Here is a 25,069-nt window from a genome sequence, read left to right on the forward strand (position 1 = left end):
AAGGAAATGATCAAAATGAAAACACAGATGGAAATCAAAAGCAACCCAAATGGATGGTGACACCACAATGACATCATGAACTGGTTGTTAAAAACACTTCATGACAGTTGGTGCTGAAGGGATATATTAAGTTTAGGGGGCAATCACTTTTTCAAGACTGGTCCGATAGCTTTTTCTCCAATAAATGAAATCATCATTTGTATTTATTTAAGTTGTCTCAGTGTGAACATAAAAGAAAAACGTTATTTGATAATCTGAAACATCTAAGTGTGAGAAAAAAGTAAAAACAGAAGAGACCTGTAAGTGGCTAACATTAAGCCACTGACTTCCTCCCACACACCAAAAACATGTAATTCTGATACTTGGTGACTGGCTCTTACATTAGAATGTGAACATATATAGTATTTGTGTTAGGTGTCACTGCTTTTGCCCGGTGATAGGTTGGTGACAGCTTCAGGGTGGAGTTAGCCTCTCATCTGTTTTCTCCTGAGTTAAGCCCCGCTATCCAAGGCTCCCTCTCCCCACAACCCTAAGAAGGATTAGAACGGCAGAGAAATTAGTGAGCAAGAAAAGAAAATTATATATGTAACACTGACTTCATACAGAACAAGAGGCCACGACCTCTGGGAGGGAACATGGTTACCAATTAAACTCTCCCCACATTACACCCAGACCCTGAGTGTGGGGTTTGTGTGAAAACCTCTTGGCTTCAGTGGCGTTTGTGAGACAGGCTGCAGGAATTCCTCCCTGAGGCCTCTCTGCTCCTGACATAGTTCTCCTCCGACTTAGTTCCCCAGACTTCCCCTCCTCCTCTCATGTCAGCTTTGGGTGAAGTTGTTTCCACATTCCTGGACCCTGAAACAATCAGTCAGCGAACAGGAAAGGTCTACATCAGATTTCGCAATCATCCTCCGCTCTCATTTATAATCTGAACTGGTAGTAACGAGAAGAGGAGAAAGCAACAGGACAGAATACCATTCTGAAGTCACCTCATAGTAGTGTGAGTATGGAAGGTACTTCTAAAAACATGTATTAGTCTTTGTTGATCGAGTTCTTCACTTCAAAGGTTTTGACATGATGCCAAGTACTTTAACAGAGCTATGAGCTTGTCATCCATCCCACCAATGAGTCTCCCCTCCACCCACGCTCTGCGCTCCAAATGTAGTTCAGAATTGGCATGAAATTGTTATTTTAAAGCACTTGCATCACATACACAGGAATCATAATATTATGACTTACAGATATATTTTGCAACCAATAGAGTTGTAAATCAAATGTCAAGGATTAATTAAATGCAAATGCAATGCATCAATGAGATTCACTGCTGGTCTGTTAGATGTCTTCTAAACCAGAGCCTTCCATGGAGAAGTCCAGGTTCTGTGATAATCTCTGGATTCTACTGCAACAAAACGTCTGGCCATGAGAATTAAAGGTATATAGCCACATTATTGGCTTTAAAAATACCAAAAACCATTTGATCATGATAGAATAAGGTTATATACACCAAGCCTCCATCCTGATAATGTTTTGATGGTCCTTTTTTGGATAAATATAGCCCCAGCACCGGTGGTGATGACCAGATATAAACAGACGTGGCACCATCTACCAGCAGTATCTCAGAACTATCATAATGCCAGTTTTCTTAATTAATAAATCAAAATAAATAATGCTGGACCGAGCCTGAACCTCTAAAAAGCCTCACAATAAAGCAGCAGCTCAGCGTGATTGAAGACCAACCATTATTAATTAAATACACCGATCTACAGCAACTTTAAGAGCCTCATATCAGAACATTTACTCACGTCAATCAACTCTGTTGTCACATCTGAGCAATGGGCAGGTTTAGTTCAGTGAACACCAACACTCACATATCCAGTGACATTCCAGTCTTTTCTCTCTGGGAATCATGTACTTTTTTTTTTTTTACCAAATCTTAACTGAAATAACAACTAATACACCAGCAGGACGTGATAATCTTTCATAAAAACTTGTATGTAACCAGAGTGAGCTACTGACGTATAAATTAAAAAAGTTAAATAATGTGGCTATGCACCTTTAAGTTGCACTGTTTTCATGTCCATGACAAAAATGGGAAATTACTTTCCATTTGCCTTCAAAAGAGGTGTAAAGATAATAGCCTACAAACAGGAACCAGAGGTCTCTCATACATCTTAGTTTGACTAAAAAAATTCTAAAACTGGAGTACAGCTTTATTCAACATAATTTGCTCAGCATTGTCAAACCAAGATTTCTGCTTCAGTGAAGAGAAAATGTGAGAGCTGGCCTGACAATGCTGACGTTGGTGTGCAGCGGGATTGGAGTTCCCACATAGTTCAAAGTGGGCGTTATTTATGGTTTGCTGGGAAGAGAAACGAGCAGCGGCAGGAAAAACTGGAATTCCCACTTTAGTGGAACCAGGAATGCAACACGATTTGAAGGGAATGTTGAGGGAGATAATGACGGGGAGTCTGGATATCTTCTGCTCTGAGCTGTAGAAGCTGCACACTTCAGAATCTGTACAGCTGAGTATCAAATCCTTCACATCTCGATGGGTAATGACTAATACAGTTCTGTTATTTATGTAGAGTTTGCTTTCTAGCGTGTTTATTTTTCAGACATTTCAGACATGTCAAACCTCACATCTGGTTTTAGGATATGGGTTGTAATAATAAAAAAGAGTGGGAAACAAGCTGCTGGGTGGTTTGGCTCAGGGTAGAGGTGCATTGGAAGGAGTCAGCTGAGGATGTTAAGTAATTTCTCCATTTGTAGGTTATAGTTGTCCCACTGGAAGGAGACCCCAAGGTAACCCAGAACTCCCATTTGTTGGCCTGCAAAAGCTAGAAATGTTTCTTTTGGCCAAGAAACCTTGCAAAACTGAGTTTTCTCTAAGTATAATCACTGTACTTCTACAATAAACGTACAAATCGGTGACATTGAAATATAGAAATATTGAGTCTTTTCTTTACATCGTCTTAACCATTGACGATGACTTTTGACATGGAGAGATGAATTAAATGAATAACACCTATACTGAAATGATTTCATAAATTGTAGAGCCAGCCCAAGGCGCAGGCAAAGTATGCAGGTGCTTAGCGGCTCCAAAGTCAACAGTGACCTAAAGAAGTCTCACACAAGAATGGGTTTAAAAGTGTGAGGCTAGGTGAGGAATCCAACATAAAAAACAAAACTTGATGTTAAAGTTTTAACCAAAGTTTCACTACTGCTTTAAAAGAGTATTGGGTAAATCTGTTGAAATGTGTACATCTGGGATCTACATGAGTCCCAGTGTTTCCCAGAGTGGCCTTCATCAGACCAATACAAGCAGTTCACATCAGGGCTTTATGTGGTCCTAGTTGAGCCCTGCTCCTGCATAGTGGTTGGCAGGCCCACATATATTAAATTATGCTCAGGCCCCCTACAGTCTTGGAAGTGAGAGAATGGAATAAGAAGTTATGTAACTGCATAAAATAACCATGTGAAACACTTCCACACTGAATGCTTATAGGATGAAAACATTTAAATACAAAACATATATATGGGATCTGGGATTGTCTCAATTGCTGTCACGGGGAAGAAAAAAAGTACAAAATATAGTCAAACAAAGATCTAATGGCTAAATCATCAACAAGTCCCAGAGAAGACCAGGGCATTTTACGGCCTGCGGGCCACATCCAGCACACTGACTACTTTTGACCAGCCCGCATGAGTTTGTAGTAAAAGTGTGAATCCTATTACTTTGTCATAACTGCACAAAATGCAATGATGCACGTTTTATTTTGAAAGTCAATATTGCCTTCTTATCGTCATCAGTGTGTTTATGTGCCTCAGCACAAGAATTTGGCTGATGCACACTGGACATGAGCATCAGTAGATTTACTAGTTAAACTGTAAAAGTATTCCTCACAAAGCTGCACTATATTAAATACTGTTTATATGTGTATGTGTGTGAAGACAGGCAGACAGACAGGCAGACAGACAGACACTGGAACAAGGGTTGATTGGCCGTCGCACCTCGGAGACTTATAATTTTGTACAAGGACGTTTGTATTCTGTTCAAAGCATTTTAGGCCTTCCTAATGCACTTTTAATGGCTTCAGGTTAAAAATATAACACACATACATATAATAAATATCAACTGAGCAATAAATGCGATTTCATTGACTGTACCTTTGCTTAAGTATTCTTACCCCTAAACTTCTGCATGTTGAAACGTCAATAGTTTTATGTAATACATCAACACAAAGTAGTGAATAATGGTCAGGTGGAAGGAAAAAGTGTCGTCCATCCATCCTTTTGCTGTAGCCCATCCTGGACATGTCTGTGTGATGGCTCTATCTGTGGTTCTCACCTTATGGATCTCCTCCAAACTCTTGAATGGGCTTTCCTTCATAATCCTGTTGCTTGTGCGTCTTTCTTCTGCCACACTTTTTCCTTCCACTCAACTTTCAACCGTGCTATGAAAACTTCAACATTTCCAGAGACATGCTGTACTTTGCATCACCAGTAACATACTTTTGTAAACAGCCCACTATAAATGTTACTATTAAAGCACCAAAAATCATTGGCAGTATGACGTCATAACAGAATGGCCCGTGTGTGGGTTGTCATTGGCAGCAGGTGGATTTACTCCGGACCTCCTCCCTGTGTAGTTCCCCGCCTCCAGATGTTCGGGCTGCTGACGGGTCTCCATTTCGCAGCGGGCGGACTCTCCCTCAAACTGCGAGTTGCCGACGGGACCAAGGAGCGCTGGAATCCCAGCTCCCGCTGCTTTTCTCCCGGTGAAGTTGTTCTAGTCCCCGCAGTGAGCGAGACTGAGCGCTGCTATGTCGGAGGGCTGTTTTCTGTCCGCGCTGCAGCCCAACTCCTCCTGCACCGCCTACGTGCTGCCCTCGGACGGCCAGTCTGCGGACCCCATGGCCAAAGTCCGGAGGGTCCAGGAGCAGGTCCGGATGCGGCTGGCCGAGAGGAAGTCCTACTCGCTGTCCAGACAGGGCGACTCGCAGCTCGGGCCAGCAACAGGTGAGAGGCATGGTGGTGGGAAGGTCCAGGTTCTGGTGAGCGGAGGGTGCCCGTTGTGCTGCGTAATAACGGTGCTGCGTAAAGGTGACCTGCGCCCAGACGCGCTGGAGTCCCGTTACACCGTTACCTGAGTAGAATAGAATAGAATAGAATAGAATAGAATAGAATAGAATAGAATACAATACAATAGAATAGAAAAGTCATTTATATAAGTAATAAAACTCAAGAGTTCAGAATCAAAATAGGGAACAAAACCAGAATACAGCCTACCGCTTACACTGCTCACTCACTGCTGACTATAGTTTATATCTTAGTCTGGAAATCCCTTCTATAAATAACAAAAAAATCACACACATATATATATATATATATATATATATATATATATATATATATATATATATATATATATATATATATATATATATATATATATATATATATATATATATATATATATATATATATATATATGCTGTGGGTTGGTGGGCTGTATTTTATCTCCTGACATTGTATTGCAAGCTGTTCCTAATCTACATTCAGCACACGTAGGCCAACAGTAGCTAGGGGATTTTATTTGGCCTAAATTGCAAACAGATTCTATCCAGAAGTTGTCCTGACTGGGACCTTTATAGCCTTCCATCTTTTGTTTGATGCCTCGTCTGGTTTTTCCCCCCCCTGGGTGTGCTGCAGTGACTGTTCACCCACACCACTTAAACCACTGAAATGTTCATAAACACAGCAGAACAGAAATGTTAAGGAGAACAGTACAACAATACCATACAAGCTGCATGTCATTTATATGGATTTTGCAGGGGGGAAACTAGCAATAATATCCAGTGTGCTCACTTGGGAAGCTCTTTCAGGCAAATATAAGTCAGCTTGAGAAAATATCTTCATTTCAACAAAAGACTGAAAAAAGATGGATTCCTAAGTTTTTGTAAACTCATTTTAGTTGAGCAGAAACTTGAACAGAAACACTGACCGGGGAGAAACAGCCCCAAACTGTACATGTCACCATGGTTACATCAAATTGGACTTGAAAACTTGGGCTTTTATTGGACAGTCTGTCTCCTAAATTACAATGCAGAGCTTTGTGGAGTCAAGCAGAGCCCCAGTAACATCTCAACAAAGGCAGTACACAGCGCTGGGTAAGACTTTCTTCAGCCAAAGTCTGCCCTTTCTTTGAAACTGAACTCATGATGTGGAATCCTACAAATCCAACTTCTTCTGTTTTGTGCAGAGTTCAGAGCTGAGTGTTTACCATGGTTTGGAAAATACTAAATTCACTCTGAGCATCCATATTACAGCTCTGTATTCTCTATTCCACTTTCTTGGGACCAAACATGTAAAATCACAACAGACAGACGTATATATTTCTAGACCTTTGGAACGTGAGAGCATGTTACTTCCTGTCCATTTCCTGTGTTTTCTCCCTCTTTGTGGAAAATCCAACCATGACAGCCTAGATTCCCACAGATGAACTTTTTCCTACATGTTAAGCAAAGTAACACATTTTGTATTCATGTTGAACCACGCTGTCACTGTAGGCTAAAGAGCAAAACTTCCATTCTTTTTGAAAGGAAATGACAACACAGGAAGGACAGACGTCTCCTTCATATGACTGCCCTTCCTGTGTCCGATAAAGCAGGAGCTCCCTGTACCCCACCGGGTAGTAAAGATGTTTGACTGACCCTTGTGGGAGTTGTCTCCTGAAATACCTGCGTCTGATCACTAACTGACATTTTCACTATATAGACTTAGACTCACGCATCCAAATAGGAGGTAGTGCCAGGGACTTGGGACTGATCCCAGAAACCAAAAGCGAAACCTTAAAATAATGTAATACAATTGAAAACAGATGTTAACACAAAGTTAGCAAGAAGACGCATTACCGTTTTTTCCGTCACCGTTTGATATTATTATTTAAGACTAAACGTTTCCTGTTTTAAGTCAGCTATGATTACGGGCATCATGTCTGTTCAGTTAATACTTGACAGGGGTGGACTCCTACCCGTCCCAGTGGATACTGGACTACCTCACTGGCCGCCCACTGCATGTGGGAACACAGGCTTGTATCTCTGACAGGCTGCTGTGTAGTACGGGGGCCCCTCAGGGAATGGTGCTGGCACCGTTCGCCCTCTACAATACAGACTTCTCCATCAACTCCCCAGGCCGCCGTCTTCAGATGTTTTCAGATGGCTCTGCCATAGTTGGCCTCATCACAAAGTACGGTGGACACAGGACTTTGTGGACTGGTGCCAGCAGAACCATCTTCTGATCAAAACCAAGAAGCTTAGATTTCCTTATGTGCACTCCTGAGGACCTTCTTTGACTCTGTGGTGGCTTCAGCCATTGGTGTAGTTTGTTGGAGCAGCAGCTTATCTGTAGCTGAGAGGAACCAGTTAGATATGCTGATCAGGAGGACCAGCTCTGTTCTAGGATGCCTCCTTGAAACAGTGCAGCAGAAGCACTCTGGTAAAAATAACGTCACTGTTCCACAATGCCCCCACGCCCCCCATCCAATGGCGTAACAGAGGGGGGAGGGGGGGGGGGGGTGGCAGGTGGGTCATGTCCCCCCATTTTTCAAATCTGTGCTCTCTGCCCCCCCCCCCCCCCCCCCCCCCCACACACACACACATTATTTTCCATCCGCTATGACTGTTTAATCCATTATTTACATGTTGTAAGGTGTTTTTTTGAGCCGTCATTAAACGCACCATAAGCAGACTGGTGTGGATCACAGACGGGAGACGTGCAGCAGCTGAGCAGTGTCTGTGTGGACGCACACACGTGCATCAGCAAACCAGCCAGAGCCAGCAAAAGGCTCACAACCTTAAACATACTTTTCCAAATTTACCGTGTAAGTTTAGTAATGCTGTGGCATGCATGATGCAGATAATGCTAAATAATGATCCGGTAATACATGCCAATATATTATGTTAAGATAGTCAAATAGAATACTATTGTTACCTGTGTTACATCCCTTACGAGTTAGGGAGAATAAACACAACCCTCTTTAATTTCTGTATAGAACTTATGTTCACTGTGGCTTTTCACATATTTAAAATAAATCATTATTGCCGCAATAGCAGAGTATAAGTATTTAGTAAATATTTACTTTCAGATGTTATTTGACATCTGCATTATTTGTGTTTTTAAAGGAACCAGCAATATGTCCTGTGGCTGTTTGCGATTATGTGGTTCCTTAGCCCCTAAGAAGAGGTACGATTGAAAGTGAGAGAATTCAGTAATTTCCCTCTGGGATTACTAAAGTATTTCTGATTCTGATGATAAACCACTCAATAGACCTCTGAAAAAATATGTCCCCCTCACTTTTTAGATGATGGTTACGCCCTTGGTTACAGAGCTGGATAGCTCCTTTAGTGACAGACTGCTGCATCCTAGGTGCACAAAGGAGAGTTACTGCAGATCCTTCCTCCCAGCTGCTTCTAGACTTTACAACCCTCACTGCTTCCAACAAAGTCAAGAAGTGTTTACATCCTTCCTGTTTTTGCACCGTTGTTTCATTTGTTGTAAATAGTCTGTTGCTATTTTGATGTACAAATATACATTCATAGTTAGTAATAAAAAAAAAAAAATCACCCTACTCAGTTGCACATTTCTTCAATCTGAGTATAACTGTTCAGTAACTGTTCAGTTTTTTTGTATGGAGTACATGCCCTCACTTTAAAGTCATTTCTTCTCATTTTTAGTTTTTAGATTTTTACCCTTCTGTGTATCTTCACGCATCCATTTCCACTTCACTTTGCTACTTGTACATCTGAATAACCCCACTAGATGTTTCTAGTTCTACTCTTTTCCATTCTTGCAATGAAAATTGTTTACATTACATTGTTCAAAGTCAAAATGTGATTACTATGCCTTTAAGCAATTGGAAAGCCAGATGTGGATTTGAAAGCTTCTGATACGTTCATTCACAACAATTTTTTGTTGTAAATTTACAGGAAGCTGGCTCCCTGGTTTAATCCAGAGCAGCGTTCTTTGAAGAACAATGTTAGGAAATTGGAGAGACAATGGTGCTCTACACACCTAGAGGAATCCTACCTAATCTGGATAAACAGTCTACTGTTGTATAAAAGAGTTAGAGCAGCATATTTTTCATCATTAATAGAGAATAAAAATAATCCTAGGTTTCTCTTTAGTATAGTTGCCAAATTTACCCAGAGTCACAGCTCCATTGATCCATCCATTCCCTTAGCTCTCAGCAGTAATGACTTTATGGGATTACTCATAAATAAAACTGATTCTATTAAAAATGTTAAAATGACACAGTAGAGCTTTATGAGTTATCTAAAATTTTAACTTCATCTAAACCCAATCCCAACCAAGTTATTTAAGGAGGTATTCTCTTTGATCAGTGGTCCTATTTTAGACATGATCAATCTATCCTTAGTAAATGGGTATGTACCACATGCCTTTAAAGTAGCTTTTATTAAACCTTTACTTAAGAAACCATCTCTTGTTCAAGATGACTTAATAAATTACAGACCTATATCTAATCTTCTTTTCCTATCTAAAATTATTGACAGAGTAATAACATCATAGCACCGAAACAGCTCTGGTGAAGGTCACTAATGATATTCTCATGGCCTCAGATAATTGACTTGTGTCTATACTTTTCCTGTTAGATCTCAGTGCTGCATTTGATAAAGTTGATCACAATATTCTCCCAGAAATACTTGAACATACTGTAGGGATTAAGGGGAAAGCTTTAGGCTGGTTTAAACCTTGTCTGTCTGACAAATTCCAGTTTGTTCAACTTAATGAATAATATTCGAACTCCAATGTTACTTGTTTTTTTCTCTTTATAGTAGGTAGGTCTGATGTTCTGTTAGCTGTGACAACATCCAGGTAGGCAGATCATCTGCCATTCACATATAACATAGAAAAGGATTCCTCCATCAATGTGTGCTTTTTGTTTCTCTGCTCTGTCTTCTCTAACCCCCAGTCAGCCGAGGCAGATGTCCGCTGACACTGAGCCTGGTTCTGCTGGAGGTTTTCCTCCCTGTTAAAGGGGAGTTTTCCTCTTCACTCTTGCTTCATGCATGCTCAGTATCAGGATGATTGCTGCAAAGCCATAGACAATGCAGACGACTCTCTCTGTGGCTCTACGCTCTTTCAGGAGGAGTGGATGCTACTTGTCAAGACAATCTGCTGGGTGTCCTTAGATAGGAAACTTTTTGACCAATCAGTCAATCAGATTTCATTGAATTTGACTTTATGATGTGCCTTGAGATGACATGTGTTGTGAATTGGAGCTATATAAATAATTTGAATTGAATAAATTTAATGGTGGAGCAACGGTTGATGTATTTTATGGCAGCACCTTATTTTGTGACATCATGTAAAAAAATAAAAACAATCTGTCAAGATTCAGGAAGAGAAGTGTCATCCTCCACAATTTCCAGATATATAAAAGTGTGACGTTCATCTTTTCTAACAATTATCTGGAAAGAAGAAGCCATTAAAAAGCAGTCTGTAAATCATGCTAAAATGGCCAGAAGCAGAAATCAAAACTAAACCAGAAGGTTCACAATGTTAAAGTTAAGTTGTAGATGCATCATTTAACATCTAAAGCCCTTTTGTTGGAAATAGAACTGCCAGCTTGTTTGGTTTAATTAGGTTTAATCAGTGTAATGCAGCAGGCTGCAGACAAAAAAAAAAGCTGCTGTAATCAGATTTCCATCATCTCCATGATCACAGGCTCTTGCTTTGTCCCGCTCTTCATCGTTCAAGTTCAAGGCCACAACACTACTACAGGGAGAGGTGACGTAGTGGTTGGAGCATTGTGTGTGTGTCCAGGAGGTTCTGGGTTCAACTCCCACAGGCTGCCAGCCTGGGTCCCTGAGCAAGACCCTTGACCCCACATTGCTCCCTGGGTGCCACACAGTGGCAGCCCACTGTTCCCCAAGAGGATGGGTTAAATGCAGAGAACAAATTTCATTGCAATGACAATATGGATTATATTATTATTACTATTGTTGAGAGATTTGGCCTGTGGAATTGACAAGATGTTAAAGTCATTTTAATAGGAGATTAATTCAAACATTGCAATAATAATAGATTTGTGCACATTGTCAAGGGATTCAGAAGGTTGTTTAATTAGGATTTTGGTGACTTTACGTTGAGGATGTCCAAAATGTCAGCTAGCTGTAAAATTAGAGCTAAAGTAGCTATTTCTTTAAAATATCAATCATTATTTGAGTTGTTGAATTAATAGCAGACCTTAGTCTTGCTTTAGCCTTCCAACCAGCAGAAAATGTCAGATCATTTGCAGTTATGCCCAAAATTATTTATACCCCTGGCATTTTTACATTGAAAGCAATCTTTTCAATTAGACATGATTTTGCTGACTGAAGATAATCTTAACCTTTTGTAGTGGCCCTGTGATGTGCACTGTTTTTGGTGGACACAAACTCCAACAGGAACACAGCAGCCTAATGATGAGTGAACAGCTCCAAAAACTCAGACAGGGAGGGAAAACTCAGGGGAACCAAGAACCATTATCCAACATTTCACAAGAAAGCAAAAACAATCCAATGAAGTATGACTGAAAACTGAAAGCGTTCAGTCATACTAAAAAGGGGGTTGACTAGAGAAGTGAAAGCATGAGAACATTTACAAGAGGCTGCAGCTGTGACTGGAGACACGGAGCTGGAGTTCACTGAGAAAACCCAGTGGGAGGAAATGTTTGAACAGAATTAATACAGAGCAGAGAAACCAGAAAATATCAGAACATAACCCAACACAAGAATGACTGGAATTACCGAACCAAAAGATGACAAAGAAACAGTATTTTAGGTAAAAATAAAGACAATAGAACACGGCACACAAGGCAGGACATGTAACTAGGAGAAAGCAAGAAGTTAAGGTGAACAGAGAGAAACAGTTGCCCTTTTCGGGTCATCCCAGAATAAACATGCAACCACAAATCACTTTGCCCTTTCAAATTACACAACTCAATCCACAGACATCATGGCTCTTATGAGCTTTCAGGTCACACAGTTGGGGTTGTAGAAACAAAGGATGTGGTTTACAACTTTCAGCATTTGTCAGCATAAGACCTGTGGTACAAGAGTTAAAACTTTTATCTCAAAACTAAGGCCTGAACTAAACATGGAATACCAAAAATGACAGAGTATACAAATGACCACAAAATACAAACCACCATTCCTAGGTCCATGACAGGCCTGGTCAGACAGAGACTCTGTCCACTAAATATTAGGGTGATGACATGGAGGCCTTCCAGCTGTAAAGATCTGGATTTTGGCAAAATAGGAATTGTAATAAATATCTGTAATACAAGCAATAACGCTTGTCAGTGGTTTTAGGTAAAATATGATCACTATCATGCCAAAAAATGCTTTACATAATATTGAAGGTTATGGATACAGTTCAGCCTCCCATTTTTGTTGAAATGTAAATAGAAACCAAGAAAACCTTTCCAGAATGACATTCCTTTAGCATTATCTTATTACTGTTCTTGGAGATGCCAGTGTCATTTCCTCTCAGAAGTAGTTCTTGGCTGAAAGAAAAAATAGATGTGATCTAAATCTGTCAGGATTAGGAATCATTTTGGCTTGATTGTAGAAACTGTTTTATTTGTTTTCAGACTTGGTAAAGACAACAAAGTCATTTCTATAAAGAGTCTGGACTGCTGTAACCTGCAGATATACTGTGTAATAAATAATGTAGCTGGAGCTCGAATCCTATTTCAGCCTTTTCACCAGATACACCTCCACCGGGTTGCCTGTTGGCTGCGGGGGAGCGGTGGTTTCCCAGAACCTACTGTGATATTATTAGGATAAGGCAAAGTGCTAGGTGTGAAAATAATCAGAAATCATGGCTGACTTTCCAACAAGTCTCAAATCTCAGCAATAGGGTGATGTTTCTTATTGTAATATTTCAATATTTTGGGAGAATTCCCCCCCCCCCCCCCCCCCCCCCCCAAAAAAAAAAAAAAAAACATAAAAATAATACCAACACCTGTTACTGGTAAGATGACTGTAGGAAGGACGTTTGGTCACGGTCAAAATAAAGTACACCCTCTGTCAACTTTATGCTTTGAATGCACACATGATGTAGTTTTACCAGCTTACCAGATTGTTCAAACTAATTTCAAGAGCACAAAACAGCATATTACGGATTCTCTTATGTCATTATTTATAAAACTGAGAATGAAGTCAAAATGGAAAGCAAAGTGTAGCGTATAAAAGCTGTCGATAAATTTAACACATGTAAAGCTCTGGAATTAAAAGGGAACATACTTCATTCTTATTCAGGCTGCACATGTGTTATGATCCTTATAGGTGTTCTTAGCTCCTAGTTTCTTTTGTGTTGCTTTTCTTTCTTTGCCTGATGTTTATTTTTTCTTAGTGGTTGTACATTCAGATCATTCCCTGTTAGGTTTGTACCCAATGGTTTCATTTGTTTCAGCAGGGTCCCTCCCTCAGCTCTGGCTTTCACTCTTCCTCAGCTTGTTCTCACCTGCAGTCTATGCATTCTGCCACACGTCCCTCTGTGTATCGCCTCGCTGGCATGTTTTGTAGATTAAGGTCGCACATGCAGACCTTAGTAAAGGCGAAGTGGAGAAAACTGAACTTACAGCACAGATCACAGGCAGGGAAACAAACTGGTGAACAAACGGACAGGAAACAAAGCAGAGGTAGTAAACAGAAGAAACCAGCAACAAGAACATGAAACCATTCTGCTTAAATACTGGGAGAAGAGGGAGAGTGAAGGCATGAGGACCAGATGACGTTAATCAGATGATATTGATGAGAGCAATGAAGGTGGAGATGAGGGAGAGGAAGAGCAATGCCAGGGCAGATAGAGAGGAAACAGAAATCTAACAATAGCACAATACAGAAAGGAATAAACTGAATCTACTAACTAAATAAACCACACTAAAGAGTGAAACTAAAGAGTCCACGATCCCTGGAACATAAAGAGTAAGTTCAAATAAGCCAAATACTTGGGGATTGTAACACTCCGTTGCTGAAATTTTCCATTAGATTGCCTGATGCTGTTTTACTCCGTACTCCTGTCAGCCTGCCCGTTTTTTCTGCATGTCCTGTTCTTGTGCCATGGCAGCAATAAGATCTTCTATTTTATTCATTAAAGAGCCAGATATCTGTACTTAGGTCCTTTTCTAAAGAAATCACGGCAACATGGTCATATACGGATGCTGCATCTGCTTACTTACAAGGTGTTGATGATGATGATGATGATGATGATGATGATGATGATGATGCTCCCATAAGGCAGTTGAATATTCTAACCAATTTAAATGAGGTACCAGAGTCAATTTAAATCTGATTTTCTATGGCTGATGCCAATGCCAATGTTTAAAGAGTAGAGCAGCGAATAGCCAGGATTAGAACGTCGACATTCCTTTGTGTATGAAACATCCATAATCCCGTAGACTGAAATTAAGAAGTAGCTTTGTTCTCTGTACCTCCAGAGATCTGCTAGTAGAGTGATTACAGGTGATTTGCATGCATCATGTTTCTAGATCTGCTCTGCATTGAATACAAGAGAAATTCCAGTTACAGTTGATAGGCTCAGAGCAATTTTCTCTCAGATCTTCTACTGGTTGGAACTCACCGCTCAGGTAGAAGTATAAAAATATAGCAAGTAGGATTTTTTGTCATTCTTATTGTTGTCCATCTTTTGTGAGATAAGCCAGTCAACCCCCATAGAAAAAGTTTAATAATAAAAATCTAAACATCAGAACATACCTCATAAGTCTGATAGAAAGAAGAAATGGTTTGGACGTGTACATGAAAATACAAGCTTTTGTGAGGAAGCAAATACCTCAGGTTTTCAGTTCAGAGGAAGAACTTAAATTCCTTCAGCCTGAAGAGATAGAGACTGATCAGGGGTCAGCAGATATATCCTATACCACATGGTGTCTTAGGGTGCTTCTTAATTTTGCAATAGAAGCATCCTTCCATCCATCCATCCATCCATGCTTCCTCTGTGCAGGTTCATTGGGGTATGGTGCCTGTCTCCAACACAATGTTGCCAACTATCACTCTTTTTGAGGGAACCTCAAGCTTTCCTCATCGTCTTACTCTGCCCTCATTAATCTCTCTACAATCAGGACAAATCCCCACAAGACAATAGGCAATCTCCACACTGCTGTTTGTGACTGCTCATGGGTTTACACACATCTCTATTGGGATTTGTCCAAGTGTAGCATTTATGATGCTGGAATCATGTTAAAATAAGGCGATAAATATTTAAAGTTAGGGGCTATTTCCCAGAAGACCTAAAGATGACTCAGTGAGGATCACGGTAGCATTTAACACACCAGAGACGGAAAAATAGTGCAGAAGGTGATTTATACTACAGTTAGGAAAACACATTTTTACTATATATATATATATATATATATATATATATATATATATATATATATATATATATATATATATATATAGAGGACAACCTTTCATCATCAAATAAATGGCTGAATTTTATATTAACCACAAATATTTCCAATAAGTTGATGATCAAATTCTTTCAGAAATGTTCATATGCCCTTTAAGGGTCTGTGGGAAGCACAAGTGGAGCAGACACAGGGTGGGGCCAGGAGAATATAGTGGTGCAGGGGAGACAATGCTATGGAGAAGGGGCATATGAGTCCCTGAGCCCTCTGGTTTGCAGTCTTTCTTCAGGATATCTTGACACCACACAATGGTGCCGTTGCTCAGGATCATGCAGCAGTTGAATTTCAACAGAAAGTCATGAGAGAGAGAGGTTGTTGTTTTACATGACATCACCAGATCTCCCACATCTGTTTGCTTCCATCAGTAATCAGGCGAGTCACTCAAGTTACATCAAACGTTTCAGGATGATGCTGCACATGTGTGTGGCAGCACAGTGTTCAAAAGACACCTAGTACTTTGATGTTTTCCTGGAGAGTAGGGAGTTCTGAGAAATTCATGGACTTAGTCTGAAAATTTGACTCTGCTGCAACCCTCCCTCCACAGCTCCTCCCCCACAGTGGGGCCTGCCTTGCTTCTCCAGTATTTATCCTTGTTTCACCTCAGCCAGGGTCTGATTCTTTCTTTCTATCTCCTTTTATTGTCATCAACCTTCTGTTTACTTGTCTTTGTTTTCTGAGCAGGTGCCACTTGACACATTTTTCTGTAACATTAGGTTGCTTCTCCAGACAGCTGCCGCGTACCGTTGAACTTGAACAAGGGTACGCACTGTGCAGGGTAGTGGGTGTGAGCAGTGTGCGACACTTCTAAGACACTCCTCCTGGCTCTGATTGGTTGTTTCTTACCGGGAGCGCTGTATTTCTGCAAATGACAGTAGGACCACTGGGAGGGGATTTTTTCACAGATTATCTGTTTTATATTTTACTGTCAGGACATAGCGACAGTTTTAACAAATATGTAAAACAAAATATTTTTTACAAAGGTTACTTGCTACTGCTTTACAAAAGCAAAAACACACTTTAAGAATGATATTGATCTCTGAACGTTAAACAGAGCATTGAATTTGAGGAGCTTCTTCACTTTTTTTATCACAATGTACTATTGACCTGATTATTACTCTCCTACTTGCCTCTTAAACATGAAATAGCAGTAAGCACCTGAGCAAATGACACAAGTAACAGATTTCAACATAACATGTACATTACAGAAGAATAAATGAAAGCAAAAGGAGTAAAACAGATAAAGATGTTTTTTAAACCCTAATGTGAGAGCCACTTTGTGTTGCCAGGACTCTACAGGGCTTTGCTTACTGAACATTCCTGTCCAATCTACTCTTGACAACATGCTGTCAGTATCTATTTTAGACCTGACTCTTGTCCCACCAGTAGCCTGCATTCACACCTTCATCAGCATGGCTAAATATGACCCGATTGGTAGAATCTCAAACATTTTAATCTTGTTTAATTTAATGTTTTATTGAGAGATTCAAGTAATTCCAGCAGAAAAAAACTATCGTTTTACTTTATTGTGATCAAAGAGTTTTAACAAACCACGTCATTGTTAGATTTCTCTGCAGTACATGAGCGGGGGTCGGTTTTAGCCTGCAGAACTTTCCAACATGGCCGTACTGTTTCATACATCATGTTAAACGTCAAGCATAATAAAAGCTTACAACCTATGAAGTTGGCAAAATGAAGAGCTATTACCCAGAAAATGAGCACAGTTCATATTCAGAGTTTTACACTTGACACCATATAATACTGGTTGGGTTTAATTGAATAGTATCTAAGGTAAACGACATAGTCTGCATAGACTATTTGATAGTGTATATTAATCTATATAGACTATATAATTGTCCTTTTAGAGGTAATCTTAACAAAAATAAATCACTTAAAAACAAATACTGCCATTAATTGTTCATAGTTGTGGTGACAAATATAAATGAAGGGAAGCAGTCAAGTGGAAAAGTTAGCACACCCCAGGAAGGCCTTTCTGAGTTTCTAACATATTTAGACAAATAGGTATTTGTTTTCAGTTTAAGAAATACTGTGAAGTTCAAGTAACACAAACATCATCAGAAAAACACCTTTCAAAAGTTATTGTAAAATGTGAACAAAATACAATTTCTGGTGAGAAATAAATCAGGACACGCCACATGCTTAAAAAAACTCAAATTAAACACAGCCACATTAAATAAGGTTAAATCGTTACTTAGCATTTGAAAGGTTTGTCCTGTTTAACCCTTAGTCATTTATTTTGGTGTGCTCCTATTTGAGTGTCAACATCATAGTGAGATAAATAGAGAAAGCAGATTGTAGTAAGTTATAAGTCTAGTAGGTAATCTGGCTGAGCAAATAAGCTGTTCTACTGTATGGGAAATTACCTACAAGTGGAATATGTTCAAACTAACAGTCAAAAACGCTGAGTGTTCATCACAGGACCTGCACCAGGTCCTTGCTACTGTTGATATGAACGTGGATGTCTGTACAATCAGAAAGAGCAACACAAGTTTAGCTTTGGCTCTTAGAAAAACGTGACAGCAGACCAAAGTTTGTCAGAGAGAAGGCAGAAAAAATACTGGATTTTTGGAAATCCAGTATTTCTTTTGGAAATTAAGGTTCTTTGGACAGAGGATTTTAAAGTAAAATGATTTGGACACCAGAGCAGATGTCATGTTTGGCGTAAACCAAATATAACATTCCAGGAAAATAACCTCACGCTAACTTGAAGCATGGAGGTGGTCCTCATGGCCTGGCCAGCTCTCCTTTAAAGAATCCACCATCAATTCTTCTGTCTATCAGCGGGGGCTGGAGAAAAAAATGTGAGACCATCTCTAAAAAAATAAAAATAATAATCTAGCTGAAGTGGAGCATGTACCTGAAACAGGACAATGAGCAAAAACATAGCAGGAAATCTGCCAATGGCCGGCTGAGAGTTAGGAAATGAAAAGCCCTGGGATGAGGTCAAAGCCTAGATGTTTTCCTCGTGTGACGCTGTGGAGTGACTGTAAACAGGCTGCACATGCAGGAAACTCCTCAAATATCTCACAGCTGAAGTTAAGGAGGGGGACAACCTTTCCTCACTGCCATGTCAGAGACTGGTAGATAGATCCAGGAGGGATCATTTAAGCTATTTCAGCCAATGGAGGTAACTGTATTCAAATCACATTATTTTCCAGAGGAACAACCCCAAAAAACAAACATTTGACTTTGAAATAATCTAAACACATAATGGGTTGTCCTAATTTTGTCACATCACTGTAGAAAATAAATCCCCACATTTGAATATACTGTTGGATTCTGCCAGTAAACGCTTAATTTTAAAGCGACATATCATGATTTAAACATCTCAAACGAGACGACAAGCCAGAAGGAGGAACGTTTACATTTTCTTCAGCTTTTCCAAAAAAATTATTCCATTTTCCCCCCATGATGTATTAATCTCCTAAAGTGATTGGACTTCAGTCTCCTGTTGAGTCACTCAGAGCCGCTGTTTTTCTGTTTCTGAAGTTAGTAATATTGCAGTTTGTGCAACATACTGTGTTATTTTCATCGGTGGTGCAGTGGAGGTATATGAGCGCTCCTCCAGTGACCTCTGATGAGGTGATGCTTATGTTCAGGCATGCAGCCCAGGGCTCCTCCCAGCAGCATTTCCTCCCTCCTTCCTTCCAGGCTGAAGGGTTTTGTATGCTGTTTGTGTGTCTCTGCGCGTGCGTGCGAGTTTGTGCTCACTCATAGTCTTTGCCACAATCAAAACTCTCCTCTGTGTTGTTTCTTCATGTGGTTACAATGAGCCGCACGACAAAGCTTTATGCAGTCCGTGTGTCAGGTGAAATAAACCCCTTAGCTGTAATTGCTCCATGCAGTTCACTTTACATGACGTAATCTTTTGTTCACTCCTATCCACAGGCTGTCGTGCTGCATATGCTAGCTGTGTGGAACAGTAGATAATGCAGAACGTTTGAAGTGCTTACAGTGAGGGAAACTGGACTTCTTTCCTGAAAAATGTTTAATATCTGAATAGCTTTTGTATGTAATGATGCCTTCCCCGTTTTTATTACTAACTCTTATCCAGCAGGTGTTCTGCTGAGTGTTTCTTGTGTTAAGCCATGCTATAAAAAGCACTTTCTCTGTGTCTCTTGTACCCAGGAAAGGTCTGTGGCCATTATGCTTCACTGAATCACCCAGCTTATGTCCTGCTGTTGTATTCTTAGTGAGAATGCCTCCATGGGAGCTTTAATCCTGGAACTCTTAAGCTTTTGGGATCAGGGCAGAACTGCCTTCATAAACCAAGAATGTCCTGTCCTCTTCCATGTCAGCTCTAAAGAGCTCCATGAACTGGATGAATGAGCTTTATCACAGACTCTGGTATGTTTTCTGCTGGCGTTCAGGGTTCACTGAAAACAATTTATAATAACTTACCAGCTAGTGAGTAGCATGGTTTGTTCCTTTTCTCGGCCCTCATAAAGGGTGGAACATGAGTAATTAGGAAGGGAACAAATCTGCAGTGGTAGTTTGGATATGGCCAAGATCACCCAGGACACCTCTGCAGAAGACATATCTGTCAGTTCCACCCTGAACAATCTTTTCAATGCTTATCTAAATGTCCAGTCAATGATAAGTTGGTGCCTCTAGGTGTTTTGCACAGTGTAAGCACATAAAATATGGCTGTGGAATAACACCAGGATCAGGATCTCGTTTAGATTTCCTGTTTGGTGCTGAAGTAAAAGGATATTTCTCTGTTTTTAAGCAATTTCAACTGTATTTGATCAGCTCCAGCTTTCTTAATATTATTTATCGTTAAATTAAATCGTTTTATTTAATCAGATAAACAATCCATCGAGATCAAGACCTTTTTCACGAGGGCGACCTGACCAAAAAAGGCAGCTGAACACGTCATAGTGGATACTTCAAAGTCTAAAAGATGTAAACTGGTAAAAAGGCATAAAAGGAAATCCCTAAAATATCCAAAGCAACTCTTCTTGTCTCATCTCATTTTTAGGAACCAATAGCGGGAAGGCTCCTTTAAATGATATTATAGAAACATGTAGAGGACTCTTCCATATTTATAGGTTTATTGTACAGGGGGACAAATCTTGATATACTACTTTAAACTCCAAAATCATTTTGTGAATTTAAACGAATAGCCTTAAATGATATAATTTGGACCGGTTGATAAATGTACTATGGGATGAAGCCAGAAGGGGGACTGCTCTGTTTTCCAGCTAGTTGTCTAATGCAGTCCAGTTGAAGAGCTTTGGGGTCTGCTCCGTAGACATTTTCAGTTCACTGAAGCCCCGTTGCTCAACTTCTAGAGCATAAGGACCTCCAGCTGACGGCTTAGTATCAGACACCATCTCTGTATGGACGTTAGAAGACTATACATAGATGGGTCAGGGCTGTTTGAGCTGCAGACAGGAAGCTGCCGTCATACCATACCTGATAAGTGTATCAATAGTGAATTAGTAACATGGTTTCAAAGCATCCATGACATACTTTTGTTTATATTTCCTTTAAATTTTATCAAGGCTGATTAGAATGTAAAGTGGGAATTTGACCATGGTTTGTCTGCTGGCATCATGTAGCACAGAGTGTTTTTAGGGGGGCAGAGCCTGGGATAGGTGCAGTCAACACAGAAGAAAACTTACTCAAACATTTTATGATAAGAATGGTAAATTAATTATTTCTTTTCATCAGCATCATATATCTGAGACCCCACATAAACCACACATTTACTTCAGATATTACATGAGTACTATGCAGACATTCTTAATTAATTCTTAATTAATTCTTAATAAAGATATCTTTATTTAATGATGTAGCAATGGTATGCAGAACCTCTGTCTGCACTGAAGAAGATCGGCTCAAGTCCAAATGCTGAATCGGCGATGACAGTGCAGTTTCAAATGAATCCAACCAATAATTATTCACTCGATGAATTATTTTCATAGAGAGTTAAACTTTAAGTGTGAGGTGGTCAGTTTATTTAGAAGTATACAAAACCTAAATAAGCAGCCCCACTCTGTGATCCCACTAGATGGACTCATTCAAAGCTGTGATCCAACAACACAGTCTGGGGGAGGGGGATCAGACACCATCCTGTCTGGTTTCTGGCTTGATTGACTGACAGAATAGTTCCAAAAAGTGTCTCGGTGTTCCTAACAATGTAGGATCACGCTTTTCATGTGATCCCTGGTGGCATATTTTAAACAAATAACATGTGTTTGCTCTCTCCTTTATGTAGACCACAGTTATCCTGAAGTGAAACATTTCTCCAAGACACATGGCTTCAGCTCCAGGTCCATGACAAGCATGCCCACTCGTCCCATGGCTGTGAGTGCAAAGTTTCACATTAACAAAACATCAAATCCATATTCTGCAGCATATGCAATTAAAGAGTGTTGAGTCATGCATTTTACCATATATCATGAACTTTGAGTATGTTTTACTTTAGTAGCATTTGAAGGTAATGATTCAGCTTTACGGTGTTCAAAATATATCTACATGTAGTGCATTGCAAAACTCTCAATATGTTGCACTTTATAATGTTATCTCACATAACAAAGACAAACATCTATGAGTTTTGTTGGGATTTTATATTATTGACCAACAGTCATGAATAACTGTTAAGTCGAAGGTAAATTGTACATACGTTGGTGTTGGTGGTGCCGTTTGTTCACTAAAATTCAAGTATTAGTGAACAAACAGCATCACCAAGACCAAGCAGCACAGAAGACAGATCAGGGTTTAAGTTGTGGAGTTGTTGACAACTGTAAGCCTACCAAGGCATGGCCATCCACCTAAAGTGACAGAGAAGCAGCTGCTTATGGGAACTCTGGAGGAGCTGCAGATCTCCACAACGTAGGTGAGACAATCTCTTGTGAGAACTTTTTTTTGGTCAGAGGAAATGGCATTTATAGTTGGCCAAAAGCCATGTTTGCTGAGTTGACTTAAAATATAACAATTTGGCCTACATGCTGATTGCTTTATAGCTACACTTCACCCCAGACACCCAAAGTCCACCATACTGTTTGAATGTCTTTCCTGCGCAGGGGTAGGGAAGGTGGACAGAGTTGAGGGTAAGATGGACAGAAGTACATAAAGGGCCACCCTGGAACAAAACCTGGCCTGCACCTAGAATTTGAAACTGGGGTGGTTCTCGTGACCTTCCTGCAGAACAACAAGCATACAGCCAGAGCTCTTGTCAAAGCACATTTATTTGATATTTTGTCTCAGTCAAAGTCCAGGCCAAAAGCTGGCTGAAAAGCTGAAATGTAGCTTGAGCTGTTCAGCATAGAAGAACCGGTAGAGACATACCCCCCAAAGACATGCAGCTGTAACTGTAACTGATGTTTTCAAGTATTGACTCAGAGTGGCTGAATACTAATACAGGCCACACTTTTCAGAATTGAATTTGTAAAATAAAAATAAAAGCAAAAAAGCTGTTGAAACCATGTATCCACCCCTGATGATGATGATGATGCACAACTCTGTGTTGGTCTACCAAGTAGAATCCCAATAACATACTATGAAGTTTGAGCTGCAAGTTTAAGCGCTATAGCCTGTCTCCTGTTTTTTGTTTGGGTTCTCTTCAGAGCTGTGAGAAATGACAATGAGGCATCTATATCCTGTCTTTCATTTTCTCCAAACATGCTGCTCTGTATGACAGAGAGACACCTCTGCTTTGTTCTCATTGGTCTGAAGGGCATTGATCCAGATATCTGAAGTTCAGTTAGTTGCAGCTTTGTAAATCACATTTGTGCTGCAATTTCCTTTATATAGAAAAGAGGCTTTTCTCTATAAAAAATAATCAGCCCTTTCAAACAAGCCGTACTTTTTCCGTCTTTTTCTAACAGACACGATCTTCAAGATTTAACAGCTGACTGAGTAATGTGAAACCACCAACATGGCGATTGGGATCAATTTTCAGCGTCTGGAGCGGAATCACAGCTGTGGTCGACTCCAGTGCAGTGATGCTAGCAATCACAAATGTCTGTAAACCACCAGCAGCTAGTAGAAGTTGGCCCAGACAGAGTTTTGCTTTAACTGTTTTAATTGTACGCACACAGTTTTCCTCACATACGCAGTAGGGAAAACAATGAGCAGCTATTGTGTAGGAATTTCCTGCCATTATTAAAAGGGTTAGGAGACGCGTGAAAGCTGCACTCTGCTGATTTGGAAACAATGTAAAGACAGATCCAAACTATAAACAGGATGCCTGGCTGCCTTTAACTGGCCGGTCCAACAATACAGAAGCTACACTGAGCTTCCTGCAAATCACTAACCAGGTTTTAATGAAAATGAAAACTAAACATGCCGGTACATTTTACTATAGCCTCCTTATTCAGGAATAATGCGTTTTTTATCTGAAACCGACATGCAACAAGCCTTTTAAGCTTCTGTCCTCTGATCAACAACCTTTCAGGTCTCTGCTGTGTCTTCTCGAGCCTCTGGGATCTCCTCCCACTCTGCTGTGGACAGCAGTTTAAAGATGAGGCATAAAGAAAGCAGCAGCGTCCAGAGCAGCTTCCACACCTCCCAGATGCAAAACCGCAGCCAGCGCTCTAAGTCCCTGTGCCAGGAAGACCAGAGAGCCTTTCCTCTCACAGGTCTGGTAAAACAAGAGACTTTGTCTGTACCCCTCACTGTGCCCCCACCTGGAGACCTCCGGCGCAGCCTCAGCGGGGTCCTGGCCCGGGAACGAGGCCACTGGCAGGACGAGGAGCTGCCTTACGAGTACACCTATAAAGGCCCGTCTCATCGCATCATCAACAGAATCACCAACCGGCAGCAGTACTACCAGCAGCAGAGCTCTGGATTTGGGCAGGAGGGCTGGGTGGGCAACGGCAGAGCAATCTCCAGTGCAGGCGAGAGCATGGGCGCGCAGTGGCAGCAGCACTCATCCAGGGCCAACCACGCCATGGCGGCGGCGCAGTACGCCCCGCTCCATCGGGCGGCCTCGCTGCGCTCACTGAGGAGCGTCGGCAAGGGAGCGGATATCATGGATGCAGCCTCCATACATAGCAACGATCCACTGGCAGAGTGAGACCTATTATTCATTTATTTATGTTTTCTTGTTGTCTGGAAAAAAAAATCCCCACACATGCTATCTACTATATGACAAGGACAGAGTACAGATCTTTCATTTGCCTATTAGAGGTATAGGAAAATCACTGAATTTAGATCCAATTCAGTAGAAGCACAAGAAGCAAACGTTACAGCCAACGGAGTCTTTACTCTCCCAACATTTCTAAGCACAGAAAACTGCATTTGGTGCGTATTCTTCTAGCAAAGAGATCAATTAAGCTGTCTAAACTGTTGCAAGCTCAGAAAATTGCTTTCATATTAAATGAATCTGCATTTGCACTTTCTTTAAAAAGCTTTTAACACTCTTTACTTTGTGTGGGTTTGGAGTGCAGCATGCAGAGTATTGACATGCCCACAGCTGTCAGATATCTCTCCGACTCCAATACTTCTCTGCAAGTCTTGGGAGCTGCTTACATACAACACCAGTGTTACCACAGCAACGATGCCAAGAACCAGGTATGTGGTTTACTTTGATGGTTCAGGGATGCA

At 40.5% G+C, this 25,069-nt stretch overlaps 1 protein-coding gene and 1 long non-coding RNA gene across 2 annotated transcripts; one reads left to right on the plus strand and one right to left on the minus strand.

Moving 5' to 3' along the window:
* Window positions 1-421: 421 nt before the first annotated feature.
* LOC110368477 lies at window positions 422-4,702 on the minus strand. Its single transcript, XR_004930919.1, has 3 exons — window positions 4,635-4,702; window positions 701-855; window positions 422-529 (listed from the first exon to the last, which is right to left on the minus strand). It is a non-coding gene; the product is annotated as an uncharacterized LOC110368477 (long non-coding RNA).
* LOC118562960 (plakophilin-3-like) lies at window positions 4,672-25,069 on the plus strand. Its single transcript, XM_036136311.1, has 4 exons — window positions 4,672-5,019; window positions 21,738-21,826; window positions 23,919-24,535; window positions 24,913-25,069. The coding sequence occupies exons 1-4, from the start codon at window positions 4,824-4,826 to the stop codon at window positions 25,052-25,054; spliced, it is 1,044 nt and encodes a 347-aa protein (XP_035992204.1). The 5' UTR covers window positions 4,672-4,823; the 3' UTR covers window positions 25,055-25,069.

This window comes from Fundulus heteroclitus, chromosome 4, assembly GCF_011125445.2.
Source record: "Fundulus heteroclitus isolate FHET01 chromosome 4, MU-UCD_Fhet_4.1, whole genome shotgun sequence".
NCBI lineage: Eukaryota > Metazoa > Chordata > Actinopteri > Cyprinodontiformes > Fundulidae > Fundulus > Fundulus heteroclitus.